General features: G+C 39.9%; 1 protein-coding gene across 1 annotated transcript; it reads left to right on the forward strand.

The window, feature by feature from the left end:
* Positions 1-20,245: 20,245 nt before the first annotated feature.
* On the forward strand, positions 20,246-20,866 carry LOC140862415 (uncharacterized). Its single transcript, XM_073265440.1, has 2 exons — positions 20,246-20,620; positions 20,717-20,866. The coding sequence occupies exons 1-2, from the start codon at positions 20,246-20,248 to the stop codon at positions 20,864-20,866; spliced, it is 525 nt and encodes a 174-aa protein (XP_073121541.1).
* Positions 20,867-21,392: the final 526 nt, after the last annotated feature.

Consider the following 21,392-nt stretch of genomic DNA (forward strand, 5'->3'; position numbering starts at 1 on the left):
AGTTGGATCTACGACATTGAAAGGTAAAAGCAGTCATCGTAGCGGGATAGCATACTCGGGACTGTTGGTTCTCGAGTTTCCCTTTTTAAATCACATATTGCATTGATACTTGTTCTAGCACGTGGAACTTGTAATTGTTGATTGATTGAGTTTTGTTATGTGGCTTATGTTTATGTTTCTGTTATGCATGCATCTTGAGCCTACTTTGATTTCAGCGGGCAGAACCGCCCTTTTTGTTAGACGTTTGGGAACTATGATTGAGTGGCCTAGGTTGTAGTATTTCACCTAGTGCTAGCATACTCATTATGTTGCTCAAAGTCTAGAGGAGTGGGATACGTGGCACCACCTCGATTGGGAGAGTCGGTGAGTCGTTACGTGATCTCATCCTCGGGATCCCAAAAGCAGAGCAATACTCCCGTGTTTATCAGAATCGATATCCTGGTTTTAAAGACATGCATATCATTAACTTCGACTTGAATATGTGGTTTGATAGCATGTTGTATATTCATTACTTGATATGTTGTTTTTACTGGGATTATCTTTCTCACCGGTTATCCGGCTGTTGCTTTGTTTTGTATGTGTACTTGGCAACAGGTGGGGCAGGAACAAGTCAAAAGAGGCATGGTTAGCTTCGAGGGCAAGTAGTAGAAGTGAGACTCGGTTTAGATGTCGAATTAGCATGTTTATCTAGTTTAAGATTGAAGCATGTTAGAACTCGAACTTGATATGTTTTGTTATTCGAATTAGTTTGTATTCGGATTGTAATCTGAAATCGAAGTATGTTGTTGCTGTATCGATTTAGACTTCTGGTTGTCTTTAGGCCTTCTGAAAGCATGACTTGTTATGGCATGTTTCCCTACACCCTGTTATTGCATTTGTATTTGAAGGCATGTCGGACCAAGCGCGGAATTCTTTTCTTTTTTTCTGCAGCCTGAGCATTTCTGCCCAGGCCTTTCGCGCGCGCGCGAGGCCTCCGTTGGGCCTCTGAATCGTTTGCCCCCGCGCGCGCGAGCTTGGTACCTCGCGCGAGAGCGGGCCTTTTAAAAAAAAAAAAAAAAAAAAAAACCTTGAATTGTTTTACTCTTGGATTCTTGTTCGCTTACTCGTTGTTTAATCCGAGATTAGTGGTTTAGAATCGAGGTCTCACATTAAGTGGTATCAGAGCGTTAAGATTCTTGGTCGAACTAGAGTGAGCGGGGTAGATCGAGTCTGTGTGTAATGACTCCTCGCATGTGTTTGAATTATTTAATTGTGTACTTAATTCCATGCGAGCATGCTTTATTGTTTGAGCATTATTTGAATTACATGGTTGTGTGATTTAAATTAATAAAGCATGATCTACTTGAGATATAACTGTTTCTGTTTTCGACTGGTTTTCGGTATTCCAAGCGGTTGTAAGGGCACTGATGGTAGCGATTGAGATATCTCGTGTGCTAACCTTTGATTATCATATGGGTCCTCGTCGAGTGATAAACAGAAACACACCACCAGTTATCCCTGCGACTGAACAAGCTAGCACTGAGGTTGATCAGTTGGATGCTTCAGCAACTCCTATGGAAACCTTGCTGAAGAGGTTTCAATCGTTCAATCCGCCATTGTTGATGGGTTCAGAAAATCCAGTTGACTGTGAGAGTTGGTTGGATGATATGGATCAGTTGTTTGATTCCATTGACTACACAGATGACCGCCGAATCAGGTTAGTAATTCATCAGCTGCGTGGTGGTGCTAAGAGCTGGTGGATCATGACAAAGAAAGCAATTGAGAGTAGAGGTACAGAGGTTACTTGGACTCTTTTTAAATCTGAATTTTATAAGCGGTTTTTCCCTATCTCGTATCGTAAGGATAAGGGAGCAGAGTTTGCAAATTTGAGACAAGGGAATCTGAACATTGAAGAGTACGTGGCTAAGTTCGATAGTCTGTTGCGTTTTGCACCGCTAATTGCCGGAGATGAAGAAGCTAAGGCAGATCAGTTCATCAACGGGTTGAACCCCGATGTCTTCACGTTGGTTAACACCAACAGGCCTAGCAACTTTGCGGATGCCATGAATTACGCAAAGGGAGCAGAAGCAGGCTTGTGGAGGCAAAGAGGTAATCAGGGGGAACCTCAGCAGCAGAGGCAGTATCAGAACCAACCATCTCAGTACCAGAATCAGCCACCTCAACATCAGAACCAGCAGCAGAGGTATGAAGGTGGAAACAGTGGGGGAAACAGAAAGGACCAGTACAAGGCAAGAGGTAAATAGTTCAAGAGACAGGGGAACAGTTCGTCCAGTTCCAGTGGTTCGAAGCAATTCGGTTCAGGACCGAGTTCTGGGTCATCATCCTTGTACTGCAGCAAGTGTGGAGGAAGACACTCACCGGATCAGTGTGTGGGAGTCTTCGGCAATTGTAACACATGTCAGCAACCGGGACAATTCTCTAAAGTGTGCCCTCAACGTAATAGAGATAGAGCTCAGAGTGGGAGTTCGTCTAGACCTGCAGCTCAGCCGGAGAGGCAGTCGTCTGCAGTGCACTCTTTCCAACCCCAGCAACAGCAGAACAGACAAGGAGGTAGCTCTAGTGCAAATCAGCCTCCGAGACAGCAAGCACGAGTCTTTGCATTGACAGAGGATCAGGCTCAGGCAGCACCTGACGATGTCATAGCAGGTAACTGTTCGATTTTCGGTCATTCTGCTCATGTCTTGATAGATACAAGTGCTTCCCATCCCTTTATCTCTGAGAAATATATGTTATTGCATGCTTTGCCAACTGAATTGTTGCCTACAGTAGTAGCTGTTACTTCACCTTTGGGTGGAGGAATTGTTTCTGTCCGACTAGTCAGGAACTGTGAATTTTGTTTCGAGGGGAATTGGTTAGAATTCGATTGTATTGTGCTTGGGTTGTCAGATTTTTATTGTATTGTCGGTATAGATGCATTGACCAAGTACAGGGCAACAGTTGATTGTTTTCTGAAAGTTGTCAGGTTCAGACCTGAAATGGCAGACGAGTGGAAATTCTTTGGTAAGGGTTCTCGATCTAGAATTCCTTTGATTTCAGTGTTATCTATGACTCGTTTGTTACAGAGAGGTGCAGAAGGATTTTTGGTTTATGCGGTTGATGTACTGAAATCTAGCCCAGCTTTGGTTGACTTACCAGTGGTTAGAGATTTTGCTGATGTGTTTCCGGAAGATGTTCCTGGATTGCCACCCATTCGAGAGGTTGAATTCAGCATTGACTTAGTGCCAGGTACTCAACCTATTTCAAAAGCTCCTTATCGTATGGCACTTGTTGAATTGAGAGAGTTGAAGGAGCAGCTTGAGGATTTGATTGCCAAGGGATACATCAGACCTAGTGTATCACCTTGGGGTGCTCCTGTTCTATTCGTTCGGAAGAAGGATGGTTCTATGCGGCTCTGTATCGACTACCGTCAATTGAATCAGGCTACAGTTAAGAACAGGTATCCTTTACCCCGAATAGATGACTTGTTTGATCAACTGCAGGGTTCTTCTGTCTACTCTAAGATTGATCTGAGGTCAGGCTACCATCAGCTGAGAGTGCGAGAGGAAGATGTTCCTAAGACCGCATTCAGAACAAGGTATGGTCACTTTGAGTTTATAGTCATGCCGTTCGGTTTGACTAACGCTCCAGCTGTTTTTATGGGTTTGATGAACCGTATCTTTCAGCGTTATTTAGATGAGTTCATCATTATTTTCATCGATGATATTCTTATCTACTCGAAGAACCGTACTGACCATGCAGAGCACTTGAGAATCGTCTTGCAGATTTTACGAGTTGAGCAGTTGTTTGCCAAGCTATCGAAATGCGAATTCTGGTTAGATCGAGTTGTCTTTCTCGGTCATATTATTTCTGAAGATGGGATTTTTGTCGATCCCAGCAAGATCGAAGCGGTTATGAATTGGCCTAGACCGACATCAGTACCTGAGATCCGAAGCTTCATGGGTTTAGCTGGTTATTACCGTCGTTTCATCGAGGGTTTCTCGTCTATTGCCAAGCCTATTACCCAGCTGGCTCAGAAGAATGCGCCTTTTGTCTGGACTTCAGATTGTGAGGCTAGCTTTGTTGATCTGAAGAGGAGACTGACCAATGCTCCAATTCTTTCTATTCCGAAGGGTACTGGAGGTTTCACAGTCTATTGTGATGCTTCTAACCGAGGCTTGGGTTGTGTTCTTATGTAGCATAAGCATGTGGTGGCGTATGCATCAAGGCAGCTGAAACCGCATGAGACTCGTTATCCTGTTCATGATCTTGAACTTGCAGCGATTGTATTTGCTTTGAAGATCTGGCGTCACTATCTTTATGGTGAGTCTTTCGAGATCTTTTCTGATCATAAGAGTCTTAAGTACTTGTTTTCACAGGCAGAGCTGAATATGAGACAGAGAAGATGGTTAGATCTGTTGAAGGATTTTGACTGTGAGATCAAGTATTATCCAGGGAAGTCGAATGCAGTTGCAGATGCCTTGAGCCGAAAGCTTTGTTCTCTATCTCTTTCAACTATCGGTGTTTCTCAGTTGGTCGATGATTGTTGCACTTCTGGTTTAGAGTTTGAAACAGATAGGGAGACTATCAGAGTGTTTGCTATTCAAGCCGAGCCAGAGTTGTTTGTTGCAATCAGAGAAGCACAGAAGTCTGAGCCGAGCATTCAGGTTTCGGTAGAGAAAGTCAGAACTGGGCATCAGTCAGAATTCCAGGTTAGAGATGATGTTTTGTTTGTGAATAACCGTATTGTTGTGCCTGATATTTCGGAGTTGAGACAGCGTATTCTCCGAGAGGCTCATTGCAGTCGGTTTAGCGTTCATCCTGGAGGTCGTAAGATGTACAACGATCTGAAGAGTCAGTTCTGTTGAAGAAAATGAAGGACGATGTTGCGAGATTTGTATCTCGGTGTTTGAATTGTCAGCAAGTGAAAGCAGAGCGGAAGCGACCAGGTGGTCTTTTGCACAGCCTATCTGTTCCTGAATGGAAATGGGATCACATTTCTATGGATTTTGTCACGAAACTACCACGATCCGTTCGAGGATGCGATGCTATTTGGGTGGTGATCGACCGATTGACAAAGTCTGCGTGTTTTATTCCGTACAGGATGATGTATCGTCATGATCAGATGGCTGAGTTGTATGTTAGCAATGTTGTGAGATTGCATGGTGTGCCGAAGTCGATCGTTTCAGACAGAGATCCTAGATTCACTTCTCACTTCTGGCACAGTCTTCAGGGGGCACTTGGTACTCGATTGCATCTGAGTACAGCTTATCATCCTCAGACAGATGGACAGTCAGAACGGACCATCCAGACGTTGGAAGATATGCTGCGAGCGGTAGTGCTAGACTTTGGCACTAGTTGGCAGGATTCTTTGCCTCTTGTCGAGTTTTCTTACAACAACAGCTTCCAAGCGAGTATCGGTATGGCGCCTTTTGAGGCTTTGTATGGTAGAAAGTGCCGATCTCCGTTGTTTTGGGATGAATTGTCCGAGTCACCAGATTTGGGACCGGAGATGCTTAGAGATATGGCAGAGCAGGTTAAGATCATTCAGACCAGAATGAAGTCAGCTCAAGATAGACAGGCGAAGTATGCGAATGTCAGACGTCGACCTCTGAGTTTTGAGCAGGGAGACCATGTATTCCTTAAGATTTCTCCGTTCAGAGGCACCGTCAGATTCGGTAAGAGAGGAAAGTTATCTCCGAGATTCATCGGTCCGTACGAGATTCTCGAGAAGATAGGCGATCTTGCCTACAGACTTGCACTTCCTCCGTCTTTATCTGGTATTCACAACGTTTTTCACATCTCTATGCTGCGAAAGTATCAACCAGATATTTCTCATATCCTTCAGCCTGACGAAGCCGAGTTAGATGAGACCCTGAGCTATTTTGAGCGACCGATTCAGATCCTTGATCGGAAAGAAAAGCAACTCAGGACCAAGTTGATTCCGTTAGTGAAGGTGCAGTGGAGCCGTCACGGTGTTGAGGAAGCGACTTGGGAGACAGAGTCTGACATGAGTCAGCGTTTTCCAGATCTATTCGGATGACGTGAGTTCTTCTTACTGTCTTTTGATTCCTTATTCTATCTTTGAGTTGTGGTTCTCGTTGATTTCGAGGACGAAATCTCTTCTTAGTGGGGGAGAATTGTAACGCCCCGTTTTTATCTTAAATGAGTGTATTTGAGTTAATCGGAGATTGCAGAGTTCACGAGCCAACTTGATTTTGATCAGGGTCCTTTTTGCAAAATTTGGAAATTTCAGGGACTAAAGTGAAAATTTGGAGTTTAATATACTATCTACACTTAGAATTCATTTGACTTGGTCTCTTTTCCTTCCTCTCCTTCCCTTCCATCGGCAAGACTCCATTGAAGACGCCTCTTGGAGCTTTTGAGCTTTCAAAATCCAGTCCGAGCTCGATCCGTCCGTTAGAAATTAATTCTGAAGGCAGATTATCGATCACTGCAGTGAGAGCTCTGTTATATTGTAAGTATTTCTCCGATCGGATATGTTTTTTTTTTCGGAGGTTGTTAGAATCGATTTAGATTCTAGTATGTTGTTCTATACAGAGTTCTGATCGTTTATTATCTGTCGGTCTTGAATTAGAGCGACGTCCGGATTTGTTATGATTTTTGGAAGCCATTTTCGAAAATGTGGATTTTGAGATTGATGGGTTTGCTTTGTTATTGTTGTTTTGGGCATTGAATTGAGTTGTTATCAGTATTGAACTGTTGTCTGCGTTGCCGGTTTGTTCAGTTTATAGCCGTTATGCCGTCGGTTTGAGTTTTGGGTTTTCGAATCGTTTTTGTATTGATTGAAGCCTTGGCTTGTGAATGATCGTGATTGTTGATCAAATCTTGTATTCGTACAGATTCGTTGGAGTGTGTCGAGCCCTGTGTTAGCAGCATTGTTCGTCGAGAGTTGGACGAAGAACGGTAAAGAGATTTCCTTGAACCGTTGTTTGTTGTTTAGGTTGTCTAGTTGTTGATACAATCTTTTGTTGTAGCTTGTCCGGAGTTGGATCTACGACATTGAAAGGTAAAAGCAGTCATCGTAGCGGGATAGCATACTCGGGACTGTTGGTTCTTGAGTTTCCCTTTTTAAATCACATATTGCATTGATACTTGTTCTAGCACGTGGAACTTGTAATTGTTGATTGATTGAGTTTTGTTATGTGGCTTATGTTTATGTTTCTGTTATGCATGCATCTTGAGCCTACTTTGATTTCAGCGGGCAGAACCGCCCTTTTTGTTAGACGTTTGGGAACTATGATTGAGTGGCCTAGGTTGTAGTATTTCGCCTAGTGCTAGCATACTCATTATGTTGCTCAAAGTCTAGAGGAGTGGGATACGTGGCACCACCTCGATTGGGAGAGTCGGTGAGTCGTTACGTGATCTCATCCTCGGGATCCCAAAAGCAGAGCAATACTCCCGTGTTTATCAGAATCGATATCCTGGTTTTAAAGACATGCATATCATTAACTTCGACTTGAATATGTGGTTTGATAGCATGTTGTATATTCATTACTTGATATGTTGTTTTTACTGGGATTATCTTTCTCACCGGTTATCCGGCTGTTGCTTTGTTTTGTATGTGTACTTGGCAATAGGTGGGGCAGGAACAAGTCAGAAGAGGCATGGTTAGCTTCGAGGGCAAGTAGTAGAAGTGAGACTCGGTTTAGAAGTCGAATTAGCATGTTTATCTAGTTTAAGATTGAAGCATGTTAGAACTCGAACTTGATATGTTTTGTTATTCGAATTAGTTTGTATTCGGATTGTAATCTGAAATCGAAGTATGTTGTTGCTGTATCGATTTAGACTTCTGGTTGTTTTTAGGCCTTCTGAAAGCATGACTTGTTATGGCATGTTTCCCTACACCCTGTTATTGCATTTGTATTTGAAGGCATGTCGGACCAAGCGCGGAATTCTTTTCTTTTTTTCTGCAGCCTGAGCATTTCTGCCCAGGCCTTCCGCGCGCAGGCGAGGCGTTCCTCGCGCGCGAGCTTGGTACCTCGCGCGGGCGCGGGCCTTTAAAAAAAAAAAAAAAAAAAAAAAAAACCTTGAATTGTTTTACTCTTGGATTCTTGTTCGCTTACTCGTTGTTTAATCCGAGATTAGTGGTTTAGAATCGAGGTCTCACAATCAGGACATAAGCGAGCATGAAGAACAGAGAGTGAGAGTTAGAGTGGTGATCCGAGTTTAGTTGTCAAGTATGTTAGCGGCAAGAAAATGATCATGTTGTTGCTACTTTTATCAAGACTTGTTGGTTATTAAGTTGTTGTCTTGTTGATGTTCATAGGATTTGAGATGATGTATATAAATCCTTAAGACAACATGTTGTAGCCTAACCCTTCTTGTATATCAATGATTCTTGTATGATATGTGATTCTAGCATGAGATTATATTCTAGTATATGGTGATCTTGCTCTTCTTCAACTATATCATGTTAGAATGCATGTTAGCCTATGAGTATGTATAGATTATGCATGAGGTGATACTAGATGGAAAAGAATGGAAGGAACTCGTTTTTGATAGCAACAGATCTTCTGTTTATTTTCTGCACAATGAGCCCGCTCGATCGGGTGATTATCACCGATCGAGCGAGGCTCTTATATTGGAAACAGTGAGTGAGCATTTTGGGATCGCTCGATCGGTGAAGATTAACCGATCGAGCGAGGCCAAAATATTCCCAACCCGAGAAGTTGGCTTCAGGGCTCGCTCGATCGGGTGTTTTTCACCGATCGAGCGAGGTGCTCCAACTTTTTTAAAAAAAATAAAAATTTATCTTGTATAGTCTTTGATGCTTGACTAATTATTATGATTATTTGGTTAATTGTATTGTAATGAGAGATTAGTACTCGGATCCTCACAACAGTGTTGGAGAACGGTGATCAGATCAATTGAAATTGATACCCGGTGCAGCGGAAGTTTAAAAATTTTATATGGAACAATTCCATATCATGGGTATCAAAACTTTACGATTAAATTGTGCGTGTAAAAATTAAATAACAATTAAATTTTTACCTTGAATCTCGAAACGAGATTATGAACACCAACAGATTACTCTGCTCTTGTTGTATATCGCAGGAACTGATGGACGAACAATTCTTCAATCAGGTTCACGAATAGAAGTTTAATCCCTCTGATAGATTGTACTAGAAAATCTATCAGAAGTTTCTACGAAGAGAATTAACGAATTTGATCCGTTAAACCAGACTGCAAATTCAAAATTCACAGGCTGGAATTTTTCGAGCAGAGAGGGAGAGGGGCGGCGGCCACAGTAGGGAAAAACTAGGGTTTTCGAAAATTTTTGTGACCTCTGTTGTTTAATTTTTGTTCTGCAATAACTTATTTATAATGTGGGCTGCTAACAGCTTAGGGCCCATTAGTCATAAGTTCAAGCCTGACAAGCAAAGCCCGCATGTTCAAAAATTAATATAAAATTCATCGTGACTCAGATTGATAAACCAATTTCACCAATGTGCACAGAAACCATTTCTGCATCTTTTAAAGTCAAGATAAATTTTTTGAATCCGAATTCAGTGATTTCCAAAAATGTCCATCACTATGTCATTTTAGGAAATCTTACTCCCTCTACTCTTAAATAAGAAGTCCCACTTCTTTATACACTAAATTTAACTCTTTAAATTTAATTATCTCAACGGGGATTAAAAATCCATTACTTGTGTGACCCTCAATGGTTCAGGGATACAGCTAGCCGTGGGCTCACAACTCCTTGTGACTCGGAACAAAAATTTCCGACTTGCCCATCGAATCATGGTAAGAGTGCCTAGCAACATCGCCCCATGATTCCCTAGGTATCACTGATAGTGCCTGCAAGAACCAATAGATTTTGGTTAGCGTACAGTACGGTCCCTTCATCCATATATCCCGATCGAATCAACAACCATTGGTAAATCGAGAGTCGTTCGAGATTCGATAACTATGCAATGCATCTTGAAGATCAAATAGTGACATCGCATGTGCTACTAAGAAACCATTTCTTAAAACACATCATGTACTCTGGCCAGAGATTCGTCACACTAATATCTCCTCAGATTGCATAGGATATCCATACTAACAAGTATGTGGTGAATCCTTGACAACAAACATCGACTCCTATATGTGTCATAACTGTACCCAATCCTGACACCTGATGACCCCAATAGAGTCGGTAAACGAGTCAAAGTACAGTACTAGCATATAGAGTCTCAATGATGTTTCAAGTAGTAAGGACTAATGGTGTACAACCAAAACCGCGGACTTTATCCACTCGATAAGTGATAACCACTTGGAAAGTCCGGATAGGGTAGTTCGATCATTCATCGTATGAATATCCATTTGCATGCTTTGAACATCTCTATGTTCCATACCAATGAAACGTGGTACTCGGCATCGCAAATGCTAGTCTCAATCTCGAGCGATCCTTATCCTTATTAACGGACGGCTCAATCGACTAGGAACTGTTTAGAATATACAGTGACTATAAGATGTGTTTCATGATAGCCATCCCCATGTGCCACCACATCTTACATACACTATAGTATATTCAAGGTCTTCATCTAAACATCTTATAGTATGTCACAACATAATAATATGATAAAAGATAAAGTAAATGCCATTATAAAAGTGTAAATTATATTAAACAAAAGATTGTTTATACATAGAGTCATAAAAGCCCTTAGCCACAAGTTGGCTCACCGGGCACCCACTCTTTCAAACAGCTGGTATCAGAGCAAGAAAATTCTAGACTAAGATAGATAGTGAGTGGGGAGATGAGTCTTATTCCCTGCTTACTTATTTGATCTTGCTGAGATTTATTTACATAATTGAATTATATGTTGTAAATGCTAGCATGGTTTACTTTCAAGTATTTACTTATATGATGTTTTATTTATTTTATTTGAAAGTATGATATGATGGTTAAAGACACATATTTCTTGGAATATTTGACATGACTCAAGCATGTGTTATGTGGTTTATAACATGTTACCCGACTATCTGAATTGATTGGAAGCATGTTTTGGTATTCTTACCTTGATGATTTATTTAAGATTGAATCAGAACTGATTCTTGATCAGAGGTAAGATGATCAGAGGAGGAATGAGATAGATTTGTTGATTATGGTATCCTAACCATGTTGATAATCAGATATGTCTCGACAACCAGGACGACCAACTACTAGACAGAAAGTGGCAGTTCCTCAGCTTGAACAGGCAAATGAAACACAAACATTTCCAGAACAGGTGAATGTAGCCCCGATAGTGCCACAAGCGCCAGAAGCACCGAGAATAGAACAGGGCATTATATCCGATGATTGGATGAATGTTACAGCTTCACCTATGGAAATACTGTTGAAACGGTTTCAGTCTTTTAAACCGACGACGTTGAAGGGGACGGAAAATTCATTAGCTTGTGAGAGTTGGCTTGATGATATAGAAATGCTGTTTGAATCTCTTGATTACAATGATGAACGGAGAGTCAGACTGATAGGCCATCAATTGCATGAAGTTGCAAAGAGTTGGTGGTTTACAACCAAGAGAGCCTTGGAGCATCGAGGTACAGTGATCACCTGGAAAGTCTTCAAAACTGAGTTTTACCAACGTTTCTTTCCAGTATCTTATCGCAAAGACAAGGGTGCTGAATTTGCCAATCTGAATCAGGGGAATTCAAATGTTGAAGAATATGTTGCAAAGTTTTCTACCTTGCTACGCTTTGCTCCACATGTTTCTGATAGTGATGAGGCAATGGCTAACCAATTCATTAATGGACTGAATTCTGATGTGTTTACTTTGGTGAACACGAGGAGACCGAATACTTTTTCTGATGCGATTGATCAAGCAAAGGGAGCAGAGGCTGGATTACTTAGATAGCGAAGAACATCGATTGTCTCACAGCCACTACTACAGCCACAACAATCAGCTCAGTTTCAATCTCCATTCCCCAGATATGAGAGCGGTAGCAGCAACAATGGGAGGAAAAAATTTCTGAAAGCTCAAGGGAAACAGTTCAAGAAAACAGAGAGTAGTTTCCCCAGTTCTAGTGGAAGACAGGTGAGTTCCAATTATACCGGTGTGTATTGTAATCTATGTGGAGGAAGACATCAGACTGAGCAATGCAAAGGAGTCTCTGGTAATTGCAACATATGTCTTCAGCCAGGCCATTTCGCAAGAGTGTGTCCCCAGCGAGACTCTCGAAGATCACAAGGTATGGAGTCTTCGAAATCTGAGACTCAGCCAGAAAGACAAACCTCAGATGATGTTTAGCAGGTAATTGTTCTATTGCCTAGTTTTATATTGCGAGATACCTATCCTTCTCATATGTTCTGTTTGAGCACTTTGTCATGTTTCCTGCATTAACTCTGAGCCATTATGTTCTGTAGTTGTGATCTCTTTACTTAGGAGGGGAGGTTTTAATTCTGTCATAGTTGTCAGGAAATGTATACTACAGTTTGAAGGTAATGTGAGAGATAGAGACTGTATTGTGCTTGATTTGTCAGATTATGACTGAATTATCGGTTTAGATATGTTAACCAAGTACAAGAATGTCGTAGATTGATTCAGAAAGTATGAGATTTAGAACTGAATTGATAAAAGGATGGGAATTCTACGATAAGAGTTTGAAATTTTGAATTTCTTTGATATCTATCTATCTATTTGTGAATCGATGATTGCAGAAAGAGCAAGGGAATTCTTTATTATGCAACAAATATGATGTAAGTTAGTCCAAAATTGACTAATCTGTCAATGGTTAGGTAATTACTGATATGTTCCAGATAAAATTCTTGGATAACTTCAGTCTGTGAGATGAACTTCGATATGTAACTGATGTCAGGTATCTTATTGACTTTGAAAGTACCTTTTAGAATGGCACCAACAGAACTGCAAGAATTGAAAGAAATACAGACCAGTGAGATTTTGGGCTAATGATCAGAAATTGAATAAGGCCACAATGATGACTTGCTATTGTTTGCCTTGACTAGCTGATTGATTTGAGCAGTTATAGAATTTATCAATTCTAACAGATGAGAAATGAATGCAGATGTGATAGAATTCTTGGTTCTAAAGCCTAGACTGTCAATTAATTATACTGAGCGAGATCAATTGAATGCTTTATGAACATATTTGTAGTTCAGAATCGAAAAAAGATTAAATGAAGTTGAATTTTATTCTGAAAACTATCTATATTGGTATGAGATTGTGGTATCGTATTTGATAGTTCTTACAGATAGCATGATACATTGTATTTGACGTTATACAATATGATGAAATAGCTAGGATCTATACAAGAAATGTTATTCCTTGCTATGAAAAATTGCCAAAAGGGTTTGCTTCTGGAATTGATATGACTTGATGATGTTGCAAAGATGTTGAAATCTAATGTGTCAGAGTACTATTTTGATTTGTATGGTACTGATGCGCTATTGATCGTTTTGAGTTTGCGATTTACCTAAGTAGATTTCGACAAATAAACGAATATGCAATATTGGTTATGCTATGGATAGGAGATGATAGCTGTAAAAGAAGTTAATGACATGATGAGATGACAGGAAGTAGTAAAAATCTATTGTCGAATTAGAGACTTTAGATTTATTTGATAGACTGTGGCATCGATTGTCAGATATGTTTGAGTAATTGGTTGTATGTGATTCCATTCTACCATCCTCTTATCGATGGATTGTCTGAATTGACTATCCAAAAGTTGAGGAGATGCTCAGAATCCTAATACCTGATTTGGTATTAGCTGACTAATATTGTCATTTGGAGATGGTAATTTCTGGAACAGCTATCAGATATTTTTAATGTGTCGCAATGAAGGTAGAGAACGAGAAGCTTTTTCAGAACAAAATGAAGATAGTTGATGATCGAGAAGCAAAACATACGCAGATTAGACACCGATTTTGTGCTTTGAACAGGGAGATTGAGTATGTTTGCAAATTATTTTATTTCGAATGTATTGTTTGATTTAACACGCGAAGACTATTATCTCCGAGATTTGTTGAATCCGATGGCACTTCTGAAGAAGTAGGAAATCTTGTCTGTTGACTTTTATTTCCTCCATTTCTATCTGATATTCGCGACATATTAGAATGAGACTGCTTATGTACTTTAGTCAGATGGAATTGAGTTTGACGAGACATTAATCTATGTCGAGCAAATGATATGACTATTTGATAAGGAAGAAAAGCAACTCAGATTTGAATCAGTGGATTCGTCGTAGAACTGAAGAAATTGTTGAGAAGATGAATCTGATATGAGTCAGGGCCATTCTGAGTTATTCTCCTGATCTGAGTTCTTATTCAGTATTTCTCCTATTCTATATCTTATGTGAGTATCGATTGCAAGAGATTTCGAGGACGAAATCCGATCATAGAGGGGGAGAATTTTAAGTCCCGGAATTAATTGATTTAATCCGGAAATTATTTAATTTTAATCCGAGTATATTTAATTTGAGAATTTTGGAGTTTTGAATTAAATTCTAATATTCTTAAATTATTTAGGATTGAAATTTAATTAAAAAGATTTGCCGAGGACCGATTTGCAATTAAGCAAGACTTGAGGGGCCAAAGTGCAAATAGTAGAAAATTGTTGGACACTTGTTATTTTGATAAGTCCTCACGTGTAATATCAGTAAGTTCATCAGAAATTTCAGAGACAAGAACCGAGAGCAAGAACAAAGAAATTCCAAGTTGCATTTTTCATTTTCAAATTGCCATATCTTGTGTTTCGGTTATCCGAATTCGATTCCGAAAAAGGTTCTGAACTCCTTGCAAGAAGACCTTCGATTTTATGTAAGTTTTCTTTGGATTCATTATGGTTAGAGAAGTCGAAAATGGCAGAGATCAGATGTGGATATGAATTGATGTTGTTGAGCTTGTATTCTTTGTTCTATCGAGTTCGGGTTGAAGGATGGCTATCGATTATGTTCTTATGATTTCTCAGCCACTATTCGACTTATATGCTTGCTGATATGATGGGTTTGAGTTGATATGCAGCTGATATATGATGTATATGGTGATAGAATTGACTTAGTTGAGTTCGGGATTGCCGAATAATATCGATATGACGTCGAACTTTTGATTTGAAGTTGTTTTGCTATCTTATACTTGAGCTGCCATTGATATGATTAAATCTGATGTTTCCTTGATAAATATGCTGTGATTTCAGTTTACAATCAAGAGACATCAAATCGAGAATCCCGACTTCGAAACCGGTAGAAGAAAGAACAAGGTTTGTAGCCTTTTTGCCTTGAAGTTGGGTTGAAGTTTGAGAAGATTTTGACACAAGGTTATGTTATTTGGATTGACCAGATTTGGGAGCAGAGTTTGATAATCTTGAAGAGCTTGAAACCAAGACAAGAAAGGTATAAACCAACATCGAACCACGGGATATATAACTCGAATTAGATTGACTTGAGTTTCCCTAAACCACATACTTATTCATTTCTTGTTGGAATTGATTTATTTTCAAGTCCATAGATATATGTTCTTGATTGTTTAATTGATAGATGAATTGTATGAGATAGATGATGGCATAGATAGATAAGTCTATTGCCTTTCCTTGCTAGATTAGCTTGTCTCTTGTAGGTGGCTTAGATTAATGCTTCTAGAATTGATTGCATCTTGATAAGCCACTAGATCTTAAAGAGTTGAAGGCGGATGTGCCATGTCTTAGGAAGGCAGATGTGCCAAATTACCGAATTTTTGGACTTGTATCGATATGCGTAGGAGTAGATCGACTCCTATGACCAAAGATCGATATAGTGGACCAAAGTTTGGGAATAAGAACGCACCGCCACCTCAAATGGGAGAGTAGGTGGGAGATTTGTTGCGTTCTTATTCAAACCGGGATCCCTAGATGAGAGTTGAGAAAATAGTCAAGTCTTGGTCTAGAGTTAAGACTAAGAGTCAAAATCAAGAAGTCATACAAAAACAAAAGTAGAGTCAAGACTAAGACACTACTTAGATTTGATAGATGACTTTGTGTGGCTGAATATGTTAGGCTTTGAATATAGCATGTTTTTGTGCTACGTTTTGAGTTATAGCATGCCTTTGTTATATGCTTTAAATTATAGCATGTATTGTGGTTCATGAATATCTTTATGAATTAATTATGATAGTAATTACACTTGAACTTGATAGCATGCTATATGTTTCTTATACTGGGAAATGTATTTTTCACCGGAGATATCCGGCTGTTGTTGTGTTTGTATGTGTGCATGACAACATGTAGTTCGGGATCAGGACATAAGCGAGCATGAAGAACAGAGAGTGAGAGTTAGAGTGGTGATCCGAGTTTAGTTTTCAAGTATGTTAGCTGCAAGAAAATGATCATGTTGTAGCTACTTTTATCAAGACTTGTTGGTTATTAAGTTGTTGTCTTGTTGATGTTCATAGGATTTGAGATGATGTATGTAAATCCTTAAGACAACATGTTGTAGCCTAACCCTTCTTGTATATCAATGATTCTTGTATGATATGTGATTCTAGCATGAGATTATATTCTAGTATATGGTGATCTTGATCTTCTTCAACTATATCATGTTAGAATGCATGTTAGCCTATGAGTATGTATAGATTATGCATGAGGTGATACTAGATGGAAAAGAATGGAAGGAACTCGTTTTTGACAGCAACAGATCTTCTGTTTATTTTCTGCACAATGAGCCCGCTCGATCGGGTGATTATCACCGATCGAGCGAGGCTCTTATATTGGAAACAGTGAGTGAGAATTTTGGGCTCGCTCGATCGGTGAAGATTAACCGATCGAGCGAGGCCAAAATATTCCCAACCCGAGAAGTTGGCTTCAGGGCTCGCTCGATCGGGTGTTTTTCACCGATCGAGCGAGGTGCTCCAACTTTAAAAAAAAAAAAATTTTATCTTGTATAGTCTTTGATGCTTGACTAATTATTATGATTATTTGGTTAATTGTATCGTAATGAGAGATTAGTACTCGGATCCTCACATGTATTTTGATTATATCTTATAGATTTGAAGAGTTCAGAACCTCAATAAAAGAAGGTATAATGACGACATCACGAAGTAGGGACTTTGAAACTCAAGAATGACTAACCTTGAGTTGGCCCGCATAAACCACTTACTTGTTTATGTTTTTGATTTGATTGTGGTGTTGTCGATCCATCTCAGGTAGTGGATCTTTATATTCGAGTTGATATGATGCTATATTGAATCGATTCTATGCCAAGGTTGCGGTTAACCTTATTTGCGAGTCGTTTACGAACTCGTTAGATTGATATCCATGTCAAGATCGTTTACGAATCTTGATGGCACGAAGTTATATGAATCAATTCTTATTCGAAGCGTTAATTTACTCTATTTGTTGAGTCGAGTTTTAAATAGAGTCGATATGATTTATTTAACGCCTTTTATATGTTGGTTATACTGAGAATGTTTTCTCACCGGAGTTTATCTGGCTGTTGTCTTGTTTTGTATGTGTGCACGACAACAGATGGGGCAGGAGCTAGTCATCGACGTCATTGACAGCTGGAAGAGAGTCTAGCACGTGAGGACTTGGGTTGTAGATGATGTCTTGAACTTTAGAAGCACTAAACCTTAGTTATGTTGGTTTTGGATTACATGTATGACACTTGAGATAATTTGTGTCGTTTATCGATCTTTAGCGACTTGTTTGATGTAATAAATGCATGTATTGATGTTCAAGATTTCAATTATGTATGTATGCATATTTCCAGATTTTATAGCATGTGTAGAATCCATGATGTTGAAGATTTATGCTTTGAACCAAGCCTTGACAGCAAAAACTCTTCTGCAGAATTTCTAGAATTTGGAGGCCGCTCGATTCGCAGAAGTTGACGGATCAAGCGAGCCTTGTAATTTTGCAAACAGAGGATTTTAGTTTTTGGCTCGCTCGATCCGCAGAAGTTGACAGATCGAGCGAGGCCAAATTGTGTCCCATCCGAGAGTTGAGCAATTGTGCTCGCTCGATCGGGTGTTTTTCATCGATCGAGCGAGACACTGAATTTTAAAAAAAAAAAATTTTTTTACTTGGCTCTTGGTTTATTCAATTGATGTTTAATGAATGTTAATTGTTCAGTAATTGCCCTAAATGAGATTAGCAACCCGAGGTCCCCACAATCTACCTCCTGGATCTATCACAACTTGGACGAAGATGAATAGAATCGTTCTGGAAAAGTATTTCCTAGCATCGAGAGCAGCGAATATCGGGAAGGAGATTTATGGTATCAAGCAACACATGGGAGAGTCACTTCACGAATATTGGTAGCGGTTCAAGAAGCTTTGTGCTAGTTTTCCACAACATCAGATAAGTGAAAATCTCTTAATTCAATATTGTTATGAAGGTTTGTTGCCTCATGATTTGAGTAAGGTGGATGCGGCCAGTGAAGGAGTCTTTGTACATAAAACACCACAAGATGCAAGGAACTTAATTGATAATATGACTGCCAATTCTCAATAATTTGGCACCAGTAGAGGTGATCCGGCGCCCACAAGGCATAACGAGGTAAATGTCTCTTCCCTTGAACAACAACTGATTGATCTAACGTCTCCTGTGCTTCAAATGGCTGTAGGAAATGGACAGAATGTGAAGGTGTAGTAGCCCGTGCCCTAATTGAGTAATTAAAGGATTAATGCTAATTAATTGAATTAGGCATCGGACGGATCGGAAGCTCCGAAGGCACGATCGAAAGCTCCGAACAGGATCGGAAGCTCCGATGAACGATCGGAGGCACCGATGTTATTACTTCAGGCATGACGTGTGGTTGGATCGGAAGCTCCGATCAGGACCGAAAGCTCCGATCACCCCTATCCGGAGTCATCAAGTGATATTTTGACACGTGGCAGATCAGGATCTTCGGAAGCTCCGATGGCAGGATCGGACGTTCCGATCGAGGTTCGGACGTTCCGATCAAGGATCGGAAGTTCCGATCGTTGTCTATAAATAGAAGGCCGAGACATCACTTTCATTTGCCAATTCCGAGTTCTCCTTTCCTTTCTAGTCCTTTTGGAGCTGTTCTAGTCTTCTTAGGCTTGGTCCGGAGGTCGGAGAGGCGTTCGGTAGTCGTAGCGGAGTCGTGCCCAAGTTCTGGAGGCATCGACATCAAAGGGCTAACGACGGACGAAGGTATAGCTTTTGCTTCCTATAAATATTTAGGTGTATGCAATAGCTTAGTTAAGGCTTTTAGAGCACTTTAATGATAGTAGTATCATTTGGCAGTGTAGAGCAGACTATAGGCGTGGACCTAGAGTTGGTAGAGCTTGCACTGTATTGAGGTACGAAAGTACTGTTCGAGATATCCTGACTGAGTATGCATGTATTATATGACTGCATGATTTATATGCCATGATATTATGCTGCATTCATTTGCATCTTGCTGTATCTCCTTCGAGATGTCTGTTAGTAGGGTTGTACCCTATCCTGTTAGTGGATGGACTTCCATCGATTTGGGTCCGGCGTTTCCACGGTTATCTCGGTATGGGAGCCACCTCCTGAAGCGACGGCACATCGTGCTACATACCAGGGCCCGGTCTGTCTCTGTTATCTGATCCTTGACCTCGAGTCTATAGGGAGTTCACTTTGCATGCATGTATACTCATACTCTCGCACTGAGCGTTTTATGCTCACGTCTCGTACTCTGTATTTTCTGGACACCCTATTCCATGGGGCAGGTTTGCGATTGGACGAGGAGGGTGGATCCAGGAGGGGCTAGTCAGTGGTTGGCTAGCTGGAGCTTCGTCTAGGTTTTATTACTATTGTTTGGGTTTATACAGCTATTCGATTTGGTTGTATATTATTGGATAATTACAGATTCCTTTACTTGGGATTGTATAATGTTATTGGATTCCGCAGTTTTATTTCTGATATCTGTTTTATTAAGTTAATTGCATGCCTAAGTTCTGTTTAGTAGGTGATCTGGGTAAGGGTCACTACAGAAGGTATGTGCGATTTGCGCTGTAATGGGACATGCAACAGACATGTGTCCTACTCTTCAAGAGAAAACAGTCGAACAAGTCAATGCAACAAGAGGATTTTCGGGACCACCACAACGAAATTATGATCCTTATTCAAACACGTACAATCGAGGTTGGAGGGATCATCAAAATCTTAGATATGGAAATACTGCGGTGAACCATCCCCCACCTCAAGTGCAGCCGAATAATCAATAATATAGGCCGCCATACCCTCCACAACCGCGGCGTCCTCAAATTCCAACCCCTGATGAGCTTTTAGAAAATATTGTTAAGGATATTTCCATTAATACTTTGAATTTTCAAGAGGAAATGAGAGAAAGTATCCAAAACATGAACACTCAGGTGGGGCAGTTGGCAACCGAAATTAATAGGTTGGAGGCAAAAAATTCTAGTAGTTTGCCATCACAGACAGTGGTGAATCCAAAAGAAAATGTAAGTGCAATCAGTTTAAGGAGTGGAAGGGATTTGAAGATTCAAGAGACAGTGGTACCATCATCATCAAAGAAGGGAGTTGAGAAGGAATACAATTTAGAAGAGAATGAGATAATTCAAGAAAAAGCACCAAAAGGTAAGTTCCCTCCCCTTTCTGAGTATAAACCCGTACCCCCATTTCCCCTTGAATTGAAAGAATCTAGGAAAGATGAAGGTATTAAGGAGCTCTATGACACTTTTCGTAGATGTGAGGTAAATATTCCTTTGTTAGATGCTATCAAACAAGTACCTTGCTATGCAAAATTTTTAAAAGAATTATGTACTGCGAAAAGAAAACCAAAACTGAAGGGATGCCAGAGAATAGAATTAGGAGAACAGGTCTCTGCTGTGATTCAGAAAAAGATACCCGCAAAATGCAAGGATCCAGGTATGCTTTCGATTTCTTGTAAGATAGGAGATTTTCAGCTTGATACGGCCATATTAGATTTAGGAGAATAGATTAATGTCATGCCATATTCTACTTATGCTTCCTTAAAAATCGGGCCTTTGAAGGAAACTGCAATTGTAATTCAGATGGCTGATAGGTCTACTATTTATCCTAGAGGTGTGATCGAGGATGTTCTTGTGAAAGTTGATAATTTGGTTTTTCCGGCGAACTTTTATGTGCTTGACATGAAAACTAATGATTTGAATAGTCCAATTTTGCTAGGAATACCGTTTCTAAAAACGTCAAAGTCTGTCATAGATGTTAATAATGGTACTCTCACTAGGGAATTTGATGGGGAGAGAACATGCTTTAATTAGATTTGTATTTCTAAGTTTAGGTTTTTCTAGGAAATCAAAATCTAATTATTTTATGATCAATTTTAAAAGATATGGAATCATTATTTACTTTATACGGGGTAATTAAACTAATAAAAGGTGATCCTAAAATTACAGTGTGGTGAATATCATTAACAAGAATAAATGCGGTTTTTATACTAACCCTAGTTTTTATTATTGATGCTTCTGTTTTAGCATTTAC

The sequence above is a fragment of the Henckelia pumila genome, chromosome 1, assembly GCF_033568475.1.
Source record: "Henckelia pumila isolate YLH828 chromosome 1, ASM3356847v2, whole genome shotgun sequence".
Lineage (NCBI taxonomy): Eukaryota > Viridiplantae > Streptophyta > Magnoliopsida > Lamiales > Gesneriaceae > Henckelia > Henckelia pumila.